General features: G+C 41.6%; 1 protein-coding gene across 1 annotated transcript; it reads left to right on the forward strand.

Moving 5' to 3' along the window:
• Window positions 1-276: 276 nt before the first annotated feature.
• Window positions 277-16393, forward strand: LOC311027512 (zinc finger protein 516-like). Its single transcript, XM_084031540.1, has 5 exons — window positions 277-541; window positions 9136-10629; window positions 11576-12874; window positions 13026-13090; window positions 14285-16393. Exons 2-5 carry the CDS (start codon window positions 9297-9299, stop codon window positions 14333-14335), a joined length of 2748 nt encoding a protein of 915 aa, XP_083887666.1. The 5' UTR covers window positions 277-541; window positions 9136-9296; the 3' UTR covers window positions 14336-16393.
• Window positions 16394-20570: the final 4177 nt, after the last annotated feature.

A 20570-nucleotide genomic window follows, 5' to 3' on the forward strand; every position in this document is an offset into this window, starting at 1 on the left:
TTATTTTGAAGGTTACAACACAAAGGGTTTGATTAAACTCCGTTTGCTTCATCGCTGCTCGTTAACGGGCGTTCACCTTTGTATCCGGCCTACGACGCCGTCTCGAGGAAACTAACGTTAATCTGAAATAACAGTTCCGCGCGCGCGCGTGCCCACTGGCCACCTCTCAACTCAACAGTTGCAGCGAATAGGGGGGGTAAGAGCCGCGCGCACGCAGAGATCACTCGTCTCGTTATTAACGTTAATAACGTTATCTCTCGCGTCACTCACGTCCCCCCCAGCGACGACGACGACGGAGGAGGAGGACGGGACTGCGGTCCAGGTGCACCGCTGTGATTCAAAGACGGCGAAGTTTTAACGCTGCCGAGGAGAGAAGAAAAAAAAAAGAGATGATCCCGCGGCTGACTGGCGGCGTCCTGATTTGTCGACAAGTGTTAATCCGTTAAAAACCGCTCGCCGTCGTTGTTTTTTGTTTGTTTTGTTTTTATCGGTGATGGGATTCCTTCAGGAGCGACCTGCCGCCTCACGTTAACCCCCAAAGGTAAGAAGCTAAACGACAAAGATAGTGTGGCTGACCGGAGGATGATAGAGTTGCTCGGACCGGTTGTACGAGTGTGTGTTGGGGGGGGTGCTCGGTTTTTTGGGGGGGAGTTTTGTGTGGGCGAAAGTTAACCAACATCCCGTCGGTTAGTGGGCCAGTGATATGGATGTCAGTTATAGCGAAACACTCCGGGTCTCGTGTTGGAGGTAGGCTGCTGCTAGCGACAAGTCTCGCCGCTCGTCGCCCGTCACCGGGCTATCATCACCATTATCACTGCCCTTACTGCGGTTTGGCACAGCTGGGGGAAACGGCCATCAGTGGACGTTGTCAACGCACGCAAACTTGTGGTAAGTGAGCGCAAATGGGACAGACAACAAGGCTGCCATTGTACCAGATCAGCGGCGGATTAACGGAATTCCTTTTTTCGGCACTGTCTCAATGGCCTCCAGTCTCCCTCTCTCTCTGCCTCCCTGGTGTAGGCTACAACACATCTTGATTTTTTTCTAGCGTCTTCCACCTCTGGCACTCGTTAGACTAAACAGTAAGACAGCTCTTTGGGCCAGCAGCCACCAAAGCAGAGATGTCCACATTGTGAAACATGTGGATGGGGGACAAAGCTGACCACTGATTGTTGTAGCTGGCTGTTATCAGGGCTTGTAGCTGGAAAAGAGGTTATCAGTAAACTGCGTGATTGATTAGTCGTAGAAAGTATTGAATGGGAAATAACTGCTGCAATATCCCATGGGGACATCTTTAAATATGCCAGCTTTTTTTTGACCAACAGTATGAAACCAAAAGGCATTTCATGTACAATGACATGTTTGGCAGTTTTGCTTGATAACTGACTCAAACAATTATCAAAATTGCTGGAGATTAAGTGTTTCGACTTTAGTAAACAGCCTCTCAAGCAAGGTGATGCCACTGGCCTTTGAAACACAGGATGAGCTAAGGAGGACAAATGTGCCAAATGGGTCTTGGGGTGTTGTTTGTCTGTCCTGCTGCTGTCTGATGACATATCATCGGTGTTGGCATTGAAGGATAAATTATGTAGGCTGTAAAAAAAAAGTCTAATTACATCCCATGGGCAATCAGACATGATAGAGGTTGTAGCTCTTTTATGTTCTGGTATTAAACAATAAACAAGCCCAGATTGTTCTATTTCTTACTCCTCCACCCCTCCTTCAATACACTTGAACATCATGCACAACATGCACCATCCACAGCTCTCCCCCCTCCCCCCGTGTATGTGGCCAACCAACATGTGGGGAGGTAATCCCAGCTATTAGGGTAATCTCCTCAGCATGACGATCAATAGGGGAGGGTGTGCAACGACTACCAGACAAGAGTAGAAGGGGGACAAAATTTGTGCTAAAGAAAAATGATTTAATCATCTAGATTAGGTCAGGAGACTGGGGTCTGGACAGGGGCTTGTTGCTGCAAGGGGGGAGGGGTGCAGACAGGAAGATGTGAGGGGTAAGGCCATCTCCACTTTGGGCAGCTCCCTTGTGTGACAATGGGCTGAGGCTCATTTTGTTTTTCTTAATCTGGAGTAAATGAAAACAACAAAAAGCAGCTTCACATAGACAACCATTATGGGACTGCTACAGTACACATTTTATAAGAAACCACATTAATACAAAAACATTTTTTGCACAAGATAAGATTGAAACCTAAAATCACACAAAGCAAAATCACAAGAACAAAATACCTCAAAATAAAACGTGGAGATGACCAACCTCAACAAATTACATTTTGTATCTGCAAGGTATTTCAAGGAGAGGAAACAGTGAAGGGGAAAACCCCAGGAGAAATGGGTGTTCAAAAGAGGTCAAAGTCATTATGCTGCTGTTCCTGTGAATGCATTGTGAGGTTGTTAAAACACTGCATGTGCCGGTGGCTCACATCCAAAATATCTTGCATACAAACTCCTTTTTTTTTCATCCACGTATGATTATGCTCACCTTTTGACTTGCCAATATCTTAAATGCTTTGTTTTTTATTACGTAGCATTGAACTATTGACTATTATGTTTTGTTTTGGTGATCAAAAGGAAAGTCACAAAAAAGAACATATTGTGTCTGAAGCAGTTAGAATTTCACTTATGTATGTGATTGCACAGGGGCACAAGTCTGCAGACTATGTGAATATGCTTCTAAAAATGGCTGTGTGCATTCCTGCTGAGTGTGCATCCCCTCTTCTGATGGTATCACCTAACAGCAGGGCATACAGATGGACCACATACTGGATTTAGTGCAATGTAAACATATGCTACCTGTCTCTCCCGTGTTCTCTTTGTCTGTGTGGGGTGTGTTGTTCAAGCTACCTGCACCTTGGGGAGTCCAAAATATTAAACACTTTAAAGAGACTGCACGTAAACAGATGGGAATGGATGCACTACAAAGAAAGAAGGTTTATCTAGTTGCATTATGCCATGGAAAATTAATATTTGCATTTATTCTGGCATTTAATTATTATTATTAATCAGGGAATTAGCATATTGATAAGGAAAATAATATTATTGTTACGATCTCTATGTACATTCTGTCAAAATATAACAAAAAAAAGCCTGCTGCCATTGTTAACTCAAATACTACTAGGTGTGATGAAGATTATTGTAGTTGAATTAGAGAAAGGAACAGGTCTAACTGGTTTTATCTTGCCCACCAAAACAAAAATATTAGTGCAAGGTAAAATGGAATGGTTTTTTATGATTAATCAGATAATCAGTTGGGGGGGGGGGGACTTGCCCTTTAAGTCTCCAGTGAAGGAACTGAAGTGCAAATACTGGCAAAATGTCCAGATGGAAGATGGGAGGGATGAGTAAGGCGTTCACAGATCCCTTCTGTTTGGCCCCATCGAGACAGAGGGAGACGAGATTGGATGGGTCTGAGGGAGTCAGGTTACTTATCGGCCCATTCTACTCCAAAGGAGCGGTGGTGTAAAAGATGCAATACTCCCTTTGGGAAACCTAATCCAGACCCTGCTGCCAGCTGTCATTCTTTTGCTCCAGGGTAAAATCGCAGGTATCGCCTTACCCTTCAATCCTTACCTTAATCATAGCAGGAAATAGGAAATTGCACACAATGTTCTGTACTACGACTCAACATATACTATGATCATTTTTGATCTTGTGCATAGAAAAAAAAGAGCAATCCCATAGGCAAAGTCAACTTCAAAAATCCAAAAGTACCAGTTGTACTTTCGGTGTAGATTTTTGATTTTAAAACATCAATTATTAAGTGTTGGTCATTCTCTTAAATTACCTAGGTTCCTATCCAAATTACAGGGGGACATTACGCAGAAACATTACCATTGTGTGTGAATTATTTTTTTAATATTATTATTATTATTTCATGAGACTATTTCCATAAGACCCCTATTGAGATGAAATACCCTGATCACAAAAATACCAAGATGATTGAGATAAAAAAAAAAGAGAGCAACGTTCAATTAAGCTATTTCTATTACGTTATTTGATCTACAATCATACATTGTTAATAATTAATTGCCATGTATGGCTGAGACAATTTCTACATTATGCGTATGAAAGTGAGCAAAAACACTTGTTCCAGCCTCTTAAAAAAGCTTCATGTGAATCCGTGTGGGTTTTCTTACTTGTGTTTTTTAAGGCCAAACTGAAGGGCCTTCATCGGGTTTTAATCCTAAAGTTGCTTCACTGAGAAGAACTCAAGTCCAACCATCACAGTCTCATTTTCCAGGTCAATCTAATCTCACTTTAACAAGCATGCTGTGGGTATATTAATCTAAATTTAAGTGAGACTGCAATTAATGCCATTTTTTTATTAATGCCTGACAGGTAGTACATGGTAGGGCTGGATATTATATCAATACCATATAGACTAGATATCTTAATATCGCAAGAGTGTCGTCTTTTAGAGGGATGGCATTACAGTAAATCTTCTGATGTAATCTTCTAAATGTTCCTGTTTTATTGACCTTTACCCACTTAGTCATTATATCCACATTACAGACTGTAAATATTTTGTAAAAGCACCAATAGTCCACCCTACAATATCGTCCCAATAGTAATAGGGGGTATTTATTTGATAATATCGTGGCATTTGGTTATCTCCATATCGCCCGGCCCTAGAAAGTGACGAAAGGATGACAGAAAAACTGATCAAGTGAAAGACAGGAAGCAGAGTGATAGATAAAGAGACATAAAGGGAGACAGTCAGAGCGAGTCTCAGCTGACCTTGCCATGATAATCTAATCCCTGTCGAGAGTGCTTTTTTTAGAGAGTAAGTTAATGCCAGCAGATTATACTCTAGTGTCTCCCACACTAGCCAATCCACACTGAAAAGAGAGTAGGTCCATAATGGATTCTCAGACCTACCGCAGCAGATAAATTAATGTCAGTAATAGAAGGCAAAATGACAAGGGTCATTTGAAAACGTCTCCAGAAATCACATCTCTTGGTTTTTGCTTCGTCTGCATTCGGGCCCCGCATGAGACATCAGAGTAACTGTTCACATTTCCACAACAGGTAAAAAATCTCTGCCGGCAATCTCTCTTCTCTGTCAGCGTCCATTCCCTGTGTGTGCTTTATTGCACTAAGGGGCATCCATAATAAAAGGCCACTCATTGAGCAGCTCATCTCATGCTCTGAAGAGTAATCCCTGTATATGTTGTGTAACCGAGTGCAGAGTTGGACGAGGAGGGGGATGGGCACGATTGTGTGCAAGTTTGTCCGTGCTTGTGACTGTTGAGCTCATGGCTGTCTAATCTCGTAGGTACATTAGGCTGTTTGCCCACAGCACTGTGCTGCTTCCCTGTTTTTCATAGTCATTCTAGGAACAGCGCCTTGAAAGTGAGTGACAAAGTTATATATGTGTAGCGGGTATGTGATGCATGCTAACTTGTGCTGGATAGTCATAATTAAACATGTTATGAAATGTCATGCACATGAGTGTGTGTTGACTCTCCTACATCTGGAAGGAGTCATCTTCAACTACATCAGCAGAGACTAAGCAGAGATTACTTTTCCTGCAAAGTCGTACCAAAACCAGAGTAAAGAGATAGAAAACATTTGTTTTCTTCTTTGCTGGAGCACCGCTCTACAAAGGTGTTCAGCACGGCTTACTGTCAGGTCTCCAATTTATTTCGTTAAGAGAATTACTTTAAGTTTGACTTAATTAAGGATTTATGCACATTTAAGAAAGTTGCTCAGGTGTGATTGGTAATTTAGGTACAGTATAGGTACATCTGCAAGCCGGTAGAGATCAACAAATGCATTTCAGACAAAAAACATTAACATTAAAAAGACGATTATTTTGCAGTTTTTTGGGCGCAACAAAAACTGAGAATCATATCCCCCATAGCCATGCACCATAGTAAACCTACAATAAGGGAACAGATTTTGTTGACATACAATTTTGATAAAGTTATAAAAGCTATACAAATTAATCAATACACAGTTACCACTGTAAATTGTAACATGCCATTAGAATATTAGTCTATAGGTATCAGTATGCAGTTAAACATAAATTTTTTTGGGACAAGCAGCTTTCAGGAACTTGATGTTTGCTATTCTTATTTCTGAATAATGAGAATAATTTCATAGCTGAAAATGTTTTTTAAAAGTTATTTGAATTTGTGGGCGAAAAAACTTCCCTCAGCAGACAGGTTTCCGAGTTTTAGGAGAAATTTGAAATAAAAAAACGTTTAAATAATCTTTGTTTTTAGACTGGCATTCTCAGCTTGTGTATTGCCTCAGTTGTGTTTGCAGTTGGTGGAAAAAAAGACAGGATTATTGGACACAAAACGGTAGATGCGAGCTGAGGCTTAGTGAGCGACTGTGGCTTTGAACACTAGCATAAGGACAGTCACATGCTATCTCCAGTCAGGGGTAGGTTGGCACAGGCTCGTTGCTGGTTGTCGAGAATATTTGGATGACTTCAACACACACACACACACACACACACACACACTCAGGCAGGCATACATACACATTTATGGGTTTATTCGGTTCACACAGACTTGCTTCTACCAGTTCAGTTGCAGTATTTTGCAGATATTAGCAATAGCGTACGCATCTCATTTACAAAAAGAATGTATTCGCGGTATCTTGGTGTGGTGGATGCTGCAGTATCATGCAAAGTAAATTGAGGGGAAATGCTATTTCCAGGACCTGGCAGGAAATTACACCCACAGATTCAGTGCAGCACACAGGCAGCGCACACACATACGACACACTGATAGTGGACATTTTCATACACACCCACACTCACTCACAGCACACAAGCTCTCAGCATCAGTGCCCTGACCATAGGGAGTTTGTGCTGAGCTGGTTGGGACGTCAGGATGAATCAATGCGGGGACAGCTGACTGGACATGCCTATTCATCTGCCAAAGAAAAGAGCGAGAAAAAGGGAGCGAGGGATTCTAAAAGAAATGAGTTAAGCCCCTGGAGCAACATGTTTGGCTATCTGCATTACTTAACAGATCCTCCAAAGGGCTTTCAGTAGTTATGGGATGAAAGCAGAAAAGGTGGAAAAACAGTGATGTCCAGAGAGTGTAGAGAAAAAGATGCCTGGAGGGTTAAAATTATTTAATAACATTTATTTTCTGGTTAGAAATTAGTAAACAAATTCTAGTTTCATGGTTGCATTTTCTTGTGTGATTGAGCAGAAGTAGGATATTGCAGATGCAAACAGAACATACTGACTACTCATGTAGGCTGCTTTGACAAAGGCATAAGCTTATACTGTAGAGGCGACTAACTCCATACTGATGGCCCGTTTACTCCCATCTGTTGCCCTCAGCTCTCTGACTTTATCCCCATTGTGGTAACTCATTACATTCGCCTTAACCTTAACCCCTTAATTGCCACCCTCCAGTTTTCCTTGCACATCCTCCCCCCTCTTGGAGACAGTGTGCCACATTGGCCATACTCTAATCTGATGGCGTCTGCCTACCAAACACCTGCCATGTGCGGGAAAAAAAACCCTCCGAAACTCCTCCCATATTCCAGATACGACACCCATTCCGACATGAGCGGATCAGCACACATGACCGCAGGGAGGCAGGCACGCATGCAGACAGATGCGACCGTGGATGTAGATAGAGATAATTAGGCAGACAACCAAAATCATGACCAGAGTCACCGTCTCTTTTGCGAGCCTTTATGTGCTGCGCGCACCTAGTTTTTCCTCGACTGACAAGACAAACGAGGCGCTCTTTGTCCTGCCACTTTGCCCAGACATGTATTCGAAGACAGTGACGTGTAGGCCCAGGCCTCTTTGCTTTAACAATAACCCTCTCGACCCCCCAATGAGGGGTGGAGGGCCAGACATGAGGCGATGTGACAGTTCTGGTGCGGTCGACACAATAGCAGGTTTTTCTTTTGACTGCCTGGCAGGCTGTACGCCACTGAGTACTCTCTTTCACTATTAACAATCCGACAAATCTTTGCCTAAGGAACATGTTTAACCATATCAGACCCTGCCTGTACCGTGTTGTTTTTCATGAAGAGTACAACAAATCCCTGTTCTGTTCCTGAACAATTGTCTCAGACCTATTAGTTTCCTTACACAGAAGGATAACATTAGAGAGGAATGATACGATTAAATGATAACGGTTAACACAGTAAGACATGACTTGGTGATATTTCTTCCATGAATTAAACCGGAATACTTAGAAATACCTTGTTACCTACTGCCTCAACTTTATGTAAGCACTTACCGAGAATCAGGGCTATGTGTGCCTGTGTGTAGCTTCTGAAATGAAGTTTGTTGATAATGGATTATTGATCGTGAATTAGAGTGGACTGCTCCCTCAGGGCTCATCCTGGTTGGCCAGAAATGAATACATCTCTTCATGCTTCACCTCACACACTCAATTTAGGCATAGGAAACCAAAGACCGAGACACACGCATGTTGAGACACTGACCCGCGCTCTAATACGCACAGACAGGCGTCGCTCATCCACTGAGGGACAAAAGGTTATTCTAAAAAATCACTGTGATGCAAATTGACTCAGTGGGCAAATCTGCAGTTTGTCGTTTTTACACATACTGAGTGAAACTAAAAAGCAAAAGTCATCAATCTTTTGGCAGTTTTCTGAATCGGGAAAACAAAATGGTGTGTTTTAGGCATAATTGTAACCATTTAATGATTTAAATATAATATAGCTATAGCTTTATCTAGATTGAACTATACTAGGATTATTACTAAATCATTTAATTTAATATTTCAAGTCATTGATTCTTTAAGTAGAAGCCAAAAAGCACTGGTTAATTCATTTAAGTTATTAATTAATTTTCTGAATTGTAAAGTTGACTTTAAACCCTACAGGCATGACAGCCTGTCGTGTGCTGAATTCACCACAAATATTTCATACTCTTTATATGTATTATCACACAGTTATCCAAAAGTCATTTACAGTTTGGTGCTATTTGCATAGCTTCAGCTTTTACAGCTATTTGTGGCACATATTGATGACCAAATTAAATAGAGTAATTTTGCCAATTATATTTGACTGACCTTTTTTTATATCCTTTGGGAATTTGGATCGAAGTGTAATTATCACATGCCTAATTTCTAATCAAATTTCTTTTTCTTTTCCCCCCCAGGTATTCTTGCCAAAAAAAAAAGGATGGACACTAAAGCCGTGATGTTTTGCAAGTTTTTAAAGCCTATTCTGAGAACTCTCTAATTTTTGGAAGATAATTTTGGAAGAGGATTTGTGATACAGCTGTGTTTTTTTGACATACTGGGGCTCCAGGAAAAAGTGATGGAGACGGAAGAGAGAGAGGATGTATCACAAAAACCAACGGCAAATATAAAGGAGGCGGGAGATGCGACCTCTGGCCACACCTGTGGGGTGTGTGGTCGCAGCTTTCCTCTTCTCAGCTCTCTGTCGCAGCACATGAGAAGACACACGCGGGAGAAGCCATACAAGTGTCCGTACTGTGAGCACAGATCGGCTCAGAAGGGCAGTCTGAAGGCCCACATCCGAAGCCATAAACTGGGCCTGTTCAGCCATAACTTCGGTGACAAGGAGGAGGGCGGGGATAAAGAGCTGAAAGATGATGCAGAGAAACCCGACCCTCCTGAAATCATCAGCACAGCTGACAAAGGGCATAATGTCAACAGGAAAGTGAAGAAGAAAGGAACCAAGAAAAAAGTCAAGGGTAAAGCTGTTGCCGAGGTCAGCGACGGGGCGGAGGATGGGTCCTGTACCTGCAGCATTTGTGGTCAGGTTTTCCCTCAGATACTCCTCCTCAAAAGCCACATGAAACGGCACCGCAGTTCCCAGGATCACGGATGCCGGATCTGTGGACGCCGCTTCCGCCAGGCATGGTTCCTCCAAAGTCATATGCGCATTCACCGGGCCAAAGTCCAGCTAAGAGGTGGCAAGAGCAACGAGCCTCCTGCCACCATCAACGGAGTTCCTCAGGACCCAGCATCACTGACCAATGAAGAGTGCCTCTATGAGCTCTGTGCCGGCTGCGGTAACTTCTTCTACGACCGCAAGACATTACAAATACACGAAAAGCTACACAAACTGAACCACAGTTGCACTCAAACACAAAATCCACCACAGGAAGACGTCGAAGCCCCTGAGCTGCACGTTGCTAAGAGGCATTTTTTGGAAAGCCTGAACCTCACGCGTGCTGGTCAAAGGGAGACTCCTGAGGAAAAGAGCCTGTGTGGGAGAATTCGAGAGCTGGATCCAATTTGTAGTTACCAAGCGTGGCAGTTGGCCACAAGGGGAAGGCTAGTGGAGGCCGCAGACAAATGTCTGGGATGGGAGGAGAGGCTAGCAGATGCCGAGGTGGCGTACGACACGGAAAAGGGCGAGTATGTACCCCGGAAGCAGGAGAAGAAGAGGAAGCAAATCGACACCTCCGGCGCCAACATTAAGAAGATGAAGAGTGTTGCAGGCCTTGATCATTCATCAAATAGCTTGGCTAAAGGTGGCGACAAGAGGATTTCCCAGAAAGACCGTATTTTGTTAAACGGACTCGGTCATGCGTTTTATGAAGCACTGCAGACTAAGAAAGTCAAAGACGTTCACCTCACGCCCAAACAGACCAACAGCACTCGGAGCCAGGAGCAGGAGGGTAAGTCATATACACGGCACCACAATATCTGTGCTGCAATTTGGACAATAATTCAAAAATCCCTGAAAGTGGGAAAGAATTACCAGGCCCAGTTTCTGCTGAGGGAAGTTACTATGTATTGAATATTGCACCCCTTTTCTTTAAATTAAGTCATCAAAAGGTTATGGTTGTGGACATCTATATAGACAGACCAAGACTCTTATATGTGTGAAAAATTAAACATTGAAGCGTGCGGAAAGGGAGCCCTCTAGTGAATTTATAACTGAATTACAGAAACTGTCGTTGCACTTCAGTACTCTAAGCTTTTATACTAATGCACACCTATTAAGGCTTTCTCACCAAAGCCTTTGAAGAGTTTTTAGGTATATATTAAGTTTCATCCTTAAAGGTTTAGCTAAAGGAAAAAAATATTTTGGCTATAATTCACAAATAGGCAACAGTATTATTTTATTCATTTTTCTATTTTGTTAGAGAGCAGATGCCAATTTTTTAGAAGAATATTTTGGAAACTAGAAATCGGTGTCTTTCAAACCAATAAAGAACACTTAATTGTTAAAGTAAAAAACAAATCCTGCCTTTTAATCTTGCTTTGTTTAACTAGATTTAGAACTGCTGCTGCTGCTCGGAAGGAAGAGTACCGTTGCTAGTTGTGTTCCCCATTTATAATAATGTGTGTTTCCTCTGCACAAGATAATGGACTGATAAAGATAACAATCATGTAGCGTTTTAGTGTAATTAACTAATTTAATAATCTTCAAAGCATGTAAAATATTAATTGACACAGATGTATATAGGTCTGTCTGTCAAAGGTTCATTCAAATCTGGTAAAATCTTTTAACAGTACATTTCTTGCTCACGTAATCACTGCTATTGCCTCGATGTTTTAAACACACACCAACAATTAAATGCTACATTTGTACTTTACTTCTTCTGCTCTTATCTACAGATACAAAAACATACTTCTGTGAGCACTGTGACTTCCACACTGTCGACGCCTCGCTACTCAGGTCTCACCGGCACAGGCAGCACCAGGACCTCCTCGATCTACACAGCAAACAGGGCACCGTTCCGGACAACAGCAACCAGAGCGGTTCTAAAGCCTCGCGATACATGGACTACCTCAGAAACAGGAGTTTGTTGCTCAGTCAGCCATACTGGAATCCTTACACATGTCTGCCTGGCCCAGAGTCAGTAGAGTCCAACATTAAAACAGAAAAGTCAAATAGTGCAGAAGTCAAAGGGCAGGGACATAGTAGTAAAGATGCTGGAAGTCTTCTTAACCTGTCGTCATTACCCATAAGTGAGGTAGGCAGCGCTGGAAATGATCCCATCAAGACAGAGGGCCTGGTGAGACATCAGTGCCCATACTGCTCCCACACTACCAACTACCCAGAAGTACTGTGGATCCACCAGCGAGTTGCACACAGGGTGGATGGCGGCAGCCCCATGGCACCTAAGTGGGCACCCTGCACTAGCAGTCCCAAGAGTCTAAAGGCAGGCGTTACCCAGTGGAGACGCACAGGGCCTCCGCCATTCCTCGAGGGCAAGGACTGCCCTGCTCTACCTGCTCCAAGAACTCAACGCACTCAGCCTCCAGGGTCGACAACCCGCAGCAGCAGCAGGAGCAGCAGCAGCAGCAGCAGCAGCAAGCACCCGGCCCCGAAAAACCAATCATCGTCCGTCCCGAAGCCCAAGCATCACTCCAAGGACTCGCGCTCTTCAGATGGGACACAGTCCAGCAGGAGGATGGGACTCCTACCTCAAAAGAAGTCTGGGGAACATAACCGGGCAGAGAAGGTGGGAAGTAAGAGCTCCAGCACCCAAGCTACTTCATCAAGCAGTATTGTGCACAGCAAGAGTGCCCCTAGTTTCCAGCCTGCAGGCAGCCCCAAGTACAGAAGCCACAGAGCAGCAGTGGAAGGGAACTTCCCACAGGAGGGTTTGGGTTTCATGCTGGGCAGAAATCATGGCGGGACCTCATCTAACGTTTCTGCAGATAGACCCCATCCCCGAAGGCAGTCGTGTGACTCCTCCTCAGGCCCTAAGGGTCCTGATCTGTGGGCTGCCATGAACATGTGGGGTCACAAAGCATATCCAGTCAGTTTTCCTCAGGTAAAGAATGAATCAACTGGCGAAATGCAAATGGATATTGATATTTTGAGTCTCCTGAAAAACTACAGTCCCCACGATCTGGCTGCTCTTTACCAGCATTGGGGGTTTGTTGATCCCAGGATTGATCCACAAGGTGAGGAGGAGCTTGGTTTTTGTGTTTAATGTACTTTGACACTGAAGTATGAGTGATGTTCACTAGTAGGCCTTCATAAAAAAATGAGGAATCAGAATGAAACATAACTACAATATTTATCTTTACGTGCTCTTTTTTTTACTTTTTACAGCGATGTTGCAGTTAAATGGAAATTTTGGGAAAGAAGTCCACTCCACCTCTGAAGCTTCCAAACAAGTATGTTTTCTTGAATCAAGGAGTTTTATATTTAGATGGGAGAGAAAAAAATACCCATTTTTTATTTAAGTTTCTAAAGTTATCAGAATTCAAAATAAAAGCCTGTTTTACTGCCATCAGGCTTACCTGCAGTGTTGTATTGTGTAAAATCCAGCTTCACTAACAACTTAAAACTGATTACACTTTAAGAAATTAATATCTTCAGAAATATCACTAATGTAAACTAACCTTTATCCTCATAAGAAAGCATTACATGTACAATTTTGTCATCGAGTGAATGTCCAAGTATGAGAAAATGCCAGTTTGACAGGAAAAGGTGGTTACTTGAAATAATTTTGTTTACAAGAGTTTTTCAGTTAAACATATACAACTCTAAAGATCCATCAATCAATTTGATTAAATTAAGAACAGCATTAAAGTCCTTCTCCCCTGCACAAGCAGCTCCGCCAACTGTGTGTGTCTGTTCTCGTGTCTGTACCTTGTCTGCGTCTGAGTACAGTCTGTCACTTCCGCGCACACGTGTGTCTGCGTATTTTCATTTCATTTGCGTGCGTGGCTGTCAACTTCCGCAACCTGGCTGTCTCTTTTCTGTAAGAGAGGCTGACAGGGATGAGGCGAACAAATAATAAAAAAAACAGTGTTGTCCCCCTCAGGGTAAAACTCACCCAGCATCTCCATATGGTGTGTCATCAGCCTGTCAGTCAAGCCTACCCTGATGCTACCTACAACTGTTCTCACTTTCTCCTCTTTTACCCCCTAGAGTAATATGTGGGCAACTTTTTAAAACACGAGAGAAGGGCGATGGTTCAGTCTGTAGGGGTGAGAATTACAAATCAGATCAAACTAATATGGATAACACTCGGGGGGCAGTAATATTACAAGATATTTTGTTAGACAAGATTGTTTCACTGTACTTTGGTTCTTGTGTCTTCGGTCTTTATAGGCTTGTTTTTAAAGGAGGCACCAGCTTCACTTTGTCCACGATATGCACATATTTCACAACATGAAGCCTCTTAATGTGCAGCTTTAGATGTTGGAACACCTTGTAGGTCAACTAATACAGAAGCTACTGCTTAAAACATCGTAGCATAGTGTGACAAGGCCTGCACTACCAGACAGCGTCATATAAAAACTGTGTGCATGTGTTGCTTTATCAGATCTAACTGGTGTTTCCTTTACATTGGTCTCCTGCAGGTCAACAGCCGCTCCACTTCCTCCTCAGGGTCTCTTCATAAAGGAACGTGAAGTCACATTGTTTCCCTGTTTGCTTCCAGCCTGCAGAACAAAGAAGCCTGCTGTTCTCTAAAGGAACCAGCCATAACTCCTACAAAAGGACCGAGGCACTGGATGATGCACAATATATGCAAAGCAATGAGGCGGACTCTTATTTTGTTATTATTGTTTAATTTGTTTGATGAAGTGGTAGGCATGCATTTTGTTTGTGAAGAGTGTAGATGAGTTTCTGAAACACACCTGAAGATGGAAATGAGGTAGAACTGAAGCTTTTTGCAAAAACAAATGAAGAAAATAAACTATGGGCCCACCGATATCGGTTGTTTTTGAGAAAAAAGCAAAACAAATATCCAAATCTTGAAACCAGGATGCCACAAGAAACATTCAGAAGCTGTGACCTGAACATTTTTAGATCACATTTACCTCCCTGTATTCTGTATGTTTCAGTTTGTTGTTTCTATGGAGCCTAAAAGTCTGTAAAATGTCATTTTATTTTGGTAATTGGTTTAGGCTTAGCACCGTATGTAATTGTCTTGACATTCAGAATATGCAGCGGGGCACTTTGAATATACATTCATTTCAGTTTATTGTCGCTTTTCAAATTTTAAGCCCATATTGAAATAATTATCCAACTCCTGATCTGAGAGTGAGTGACAGTTGGCATCCATCACGACTCTATGACAGGTATAGTAGCTGACCCAGCACTATAGCTGTCATAGAGTGGTGATGGATGATGGTGATGTAAATCAGAAGTCCAGCAGTTCACTTCCACAGCTTTCAACTAAAACCTGAACAAAGTCACGATCCCACCGTCAGGCACACTGGGGCCGTTTACATTGAGCTAATAATACACCATTCTTAGCTCATCACCCACACATTTTATTATTATTCTCACTCCGAATGTCTTGATCTAGAAGCTCTAGAGTTCACAATCACATGTATCCACCACATCCATTCATGCTGAAGGGACTCGGTTTGTGCCAGTGTCCAAGTTCACTCACTGCTCCAGTTTACAAGCGCAGATTATACCACTTATTGTAAATCAACAACCAGAGTAGCATTCTTGCATATTTGACTGTTTCTTAATCCAAGTTAAATGGAGAAAGTGGCCACAGTGGTTATCACTCAACTATATCCTAAGATCCAGAATAGACAATCAATTCATGCGACAAAACCAGAGAAAAATACCTAAATTGGTGGCCATCGTTGTCTGTCAAACACGTTAATGTGTCACCAGTGAAAGGTGGTTTCCTGTTTTGTGATTCTACGTTTGAATTTTAAAATGCTACATTTTGTCAGAGAGATAGCATGAACTACAATAAATCTGCACTCGTTTCACGTTGTGCTCGTGACGTAGCGATTTAACGCTGTGATTCTTAGAAGTAGAAACTGTAGCGATAACTACTTTCTACTGACGTGGCTCCGACTTACGTCTCGCCAGTCAAGCTACTAAAGAGAACGCAAAATATTTTTGTTTGACTTCTTTTTAATTCACCTCGTTCTTAAAATTGGTTTTCATGTTGTTTTCTGTTTGCAGATTTGTTTAGTCAGTTGATATTTTAGCTCCGATTCAGTGTATTCATCTCCCATAGAGAGATAGTCTATGCATTTGACAAAAAGCCATCAATTTATGGATTCTTGGGGGATATTAAGAATACATAATATATTGTTGGAGTATTGATTTTCATTTGTGTGGAAACATTCTTTTTTTTTAATAAATATTGTAAATGATTGTTTTATTTAATGTTATTTTTTCGTTTGCTAAGATTGTGATTCGACACTCCAAGTACTTGATATTTGTAGTAATAACAGAAAGTGTTACAAAAATAATATTTGGTGACACACATGAGGTCAAAGTGCAGGGTCAGTAAGGAGAGATTACCGAACAGGAAACAGTGAGACGGTGATTTTTATGCAAGCCTGAACTTTTATGCAAACCTAAAGCTTACATTTGAGCTCTCCCTGGGTTCATTCTTGTGACTATGTAAACATAGTAAATAATGATGTTGGTATCAGAATTTCTATTTTCACCAATTCCACATTTTGTCTGACTGTTAAAAAAATATTCAAATAAAGTTGGTCAATGTAGATTTACATTATAAGTGCTGTTGTCTTTATCAGCATACACACACACACACACACACACACTGTGACCATTATTTTTTCAAATAAATGTGCTTTAGTTGGATATATTTACACACTTTTTACATCCTACGGCGACTACAATGTTAATGAATTAGTATGCAACTTATGAGGCTTGGCACACACTCATAGCTTGGTCATAAGCTTGGCTTGTTTGTGGTTCATATTTAGCCGTCACACTTTATGAAATAATTGTCAAATCCATACAGTTAAAAGCATTTATATAGAGGATGCATATTGGATTATTCGCCCAAATTTTGATCTAGTAGAAACTCCAGTTTGTGTCTTTAGGCCATACTTGAAAGTCTCATCCCATTGGCTTAATTAAAATGTTGGACATTTAAGACATCTGTATGATTGTTTCTGTTTTTTTTTATTTTTTTTATTCCTTCTGTCCCTGATTCATTTTTGATTTACGATTAAATAATTCCAATTAAAATCTGGTCTCCTGCTGGCTGCAGTTCACAGCTTCCACCAGTAGATGGTAGGCAAGGTCAAGAAATACAGAAGGTGCTTTGTTACAAATTCCACCCTCTTCTACATTTTCTTATTTATGGGGTGGGTAGCTGGCTTTATATGACCTCTTCATGTGGAATAATACTGTATTAATTTTCATTTAAAGTGGTTGAACAAAAACTTCCTCTATAAGCTGCCCCTGATTGAGGCCATTTTCACCATCATCAGACAGCTATTTTCTCTGCAGGCCTGATTGAGACGTTATCACGTGGTAAATCTAAAAACTTCACCAAACTGTACCCACTTTTTAAAAACATCACAAAAAAAGAAATATTTGGTCAGTATGTGTAGCTGACCGTATAGAGTTGCTTAAACCCAGAGGAGAAAATACATCCTGAATAAAGGTTGTACTTGCTGCTGTCGAGCCCATCAACGAAGCACGAGTACATGTGCCTACCGAGCATGTGTGTGTGTGTGTGTGTGTGTGTGTGTGTCCTTGTCACAATGTGTTTGTCAGTGGGTCGTGTTATATCTTGGTGCAGTGACAGCATCAGTTAGCTGCCTGAGAGACATCAGAGATCATGTTCGCAGCGCCACCAGCGAGAGGGCTGAGAGGGCTGAGAGTCGGAGCCGGCCACGGGGTCTGGGAGTAGATACTGTCAGGCGGCTGGGAGCAGGAGGAAATGCACTGGCATATGTTGGCTGACAGGAAAACGCCTGGCTGTTGTCGAGCAGAGAGGAGAGACGGACCGGTGGCTGATTGGAGTGACAGCTGTCCGGGAAGACTCTCGCTGTCGCTGTTCTGCTGTCCTTACGAGAACCTGTTTGAGAGAGAGACCTTGGAAGTGATGACAGTATTGCAAAGTGACGTTATTTTGGAAGGTGCTCTTTCCCATTTTTTTTTTTTCAACAGAGTGGTTTCAGGTTAGAATTCAGGTTTGTGAGATAAATTCGATTAGGATTTGGCTTATGGTTAAATGTCAAAGTAAAAGTAAGTGGATTGCATTTTTAAAAACAATGTACAACACTGACAGAAAGTATAAAACATGTTTGGATTAAAGGTTTAAGTAAAGTGGTGACAATTCAGATTAAAGAGTAAATTAAAGTGAATGTAAGCAGACGTGGAGTTGGGATGATTGTCAGTGAAGAACAAAACTATGCTCATGTCAAATACATTTTGTTTTTATGGCTCAAAATCATTTTTCCTCTCAAAAGGGCTTGACCTTCTATACAGCACATGACACCCTATATGCTTGGACCCTCAATTCAAGGAAAAACATAAAAAATAACCTTTTACATGTTTATTTATCTCTTCTTATGAAATGCTGTATATAGTGCTACATATTTTCCTCTCTCTATAAAATCCCAAATTCGTTTTCTTACATATAAAAGTTAATTTGAATTTGTTTCAGGTGCTTAACATTGTGTACGTCTCAGTGTTTGATAGCGAGGCCCCACTGTGACAGTAATGACCAGACAGCAGGCTGAAATACTGAGCGCTGCCTCAGACAGGTGGACGCGAGCGATAAGGAGATTTCCCAGCAGTCACAGTAGGTGACTGGAAATGTTGTTCTGGGAGGCTCAATTGTTAGGAGCACAGAATAAGAATTACCTGGGTCAAAGATTCCTACATGCACCAGTGTATTACTACCATATGATACAGTAATACACTGGTTATGGTTATGAAGTGGTGGTTTTTCTCTCATACACAATACAATTTTACCCTCCCGTTACCTTTAACTCTTCTTTTTCCAAACAATAGCAATTCATATTAAAATTGCTTTCAAAGTTTTCCATCATTATCGGCGAATCCTCAATTCACAACCAATAATGAGATCACAAAGAAAGTGCGGAAAGAAGTTGTGTCATCGTGAACCTGCTTTGAAAATAGTGAGGAAGTGTGACTGTCGAGGGAGAGGTAGAGAGAGAGAGAGAGAGAGAGAGAGAGAGAGAGAGAGAGAGAGAGAGAGAGAGAGAGGTAGAGAGAGAGACATGCAGGAAGAGGAAGACATATCCATCAGATTAACACACAGTAATGTCCTCCTGGTCTGGCTCCCAGCATCAGTGATTTATCAATGCAAAGCTAATAGCATCAATATGAATCTAACTAAAAATCAATATTTCATTACCTAATTGTTAGTGGGAATGAAGAAGGATGATTGTACGAGACAGCGTTGGAGAGCATGTGGAGTTCACAGAGACATCTGGAGGACAAACTCCAACAGTAACTGCACTCTCAGTTGTAACGCACTTTTAAAGAAGCGGGGGGGAAAAAAATCAATGTGCGCTGCTTTTAGATGGTAAAACACGAACAACAAACAGACAAAATCCAATGATTTGTTGCATAATGCTACTGGGGGTTAAAACCATGTTTCAACCTTACATTTTAGCAACACACACACACACACACACGATCCATTAAAAACACTGACAGTCCAAAAAGACTCATAGTCCCACACAAAGACGTCAAAGCCAGACAGTCATCCCAGACATCCATCACTTACATGTTAAATAGAGGCGGTTGGCAAAAGTCAATATCATGCAATTAGGTGACATAGATGCATAAAAAATATTCAACTTTAATCCCCTCGGCAACTTTGAAAGTCATAGTGATAATCGTACTCTACTTCCTGAAATATTTCACCTCGTGATGCTCTTATTTCTTTAACTAACCATTTGTGTTACTAGGACTGGATGGCCGGTCATCTGTAGATTTTAACATTATTTAAACAGGAGTGAATGGATCCTTTAGTAGGAACTGTTGTCTTATGGGGAGTAATACATACTGCTCTAATACATATTTACAGGAGCACGTAGTGGTCAAACGAATTACAATTTACGGGTCCGTGTGATGACATTGAGCCCAAAAAGACTTTTCCCCCTAGACTTAAAAGAGACACATGTAACACAGGAGATCATTATATTGAAATAAAGCAACTTTCTATTTTCTTATTTAAATCCTTAAGTCCTAAAAACTAATAGTAAAATCCAGAGTTATTGTACGAGAACGAGGCTGGACCGAGGGTGTGTAGGCGGGTTCTGTGGGCCCACGAATGCGGAGCATCGCCTGAAGATCAGGGTAATCTTATACTCCGACGTCAGCTTCATGCACCACTGAGCAACTTTCATAATGAACTGCTGCCTCCAACGCTGCATCCGGTTCTCTTATACATCCAGGAGCCGGACGGCGTATATGTGGGACTCACTCAAAATAAACTACCGTGTCTGTGTTCATGGCAAACAAGGAACAGGCAGCCTACGCAACCTGTGGGTTTATTTAGTTATGAGAATAAGAAAAAGAAAGAATATCACCAGATGTATAAGTCTGGATGATTTAACTGCATCCTTTGGAGCTATAGGCAGGATAAGAGCATTTTTCAATCTACTTATATAGCAATATCTTAATATTTGGTTTTAATTTAAGCATTTTACATGTTTGGAGTATTTGGCCTTTGACTGATTTGACAGTGGAGATACTGTTAGAAACATGTGGAAGTGAAACACAACATGCTTTGAGTCTATCTAGTAGGGGAAAACCTATAGCAGCACACTAGATACATTATGCACATCATATGTTAAACTGTACATCTTTGTGGGGATTTGCTTTAATGAAACATCCCGAGTTGTTGTACTGCCCTCCAGCTATTCT

Source organism: Eutrigla gurnardus (genome assembly GCF_963514095.1).
Source record: "Eutrigla gurnardus genome assembly, chromosome: 17".
Taxonomy (NCBI): Eukaryota; Metazoa; Chordata; class Actinopteri; order Perciformes; family Triglidae; genus Eutrigla; species Eutrigla gurnardus.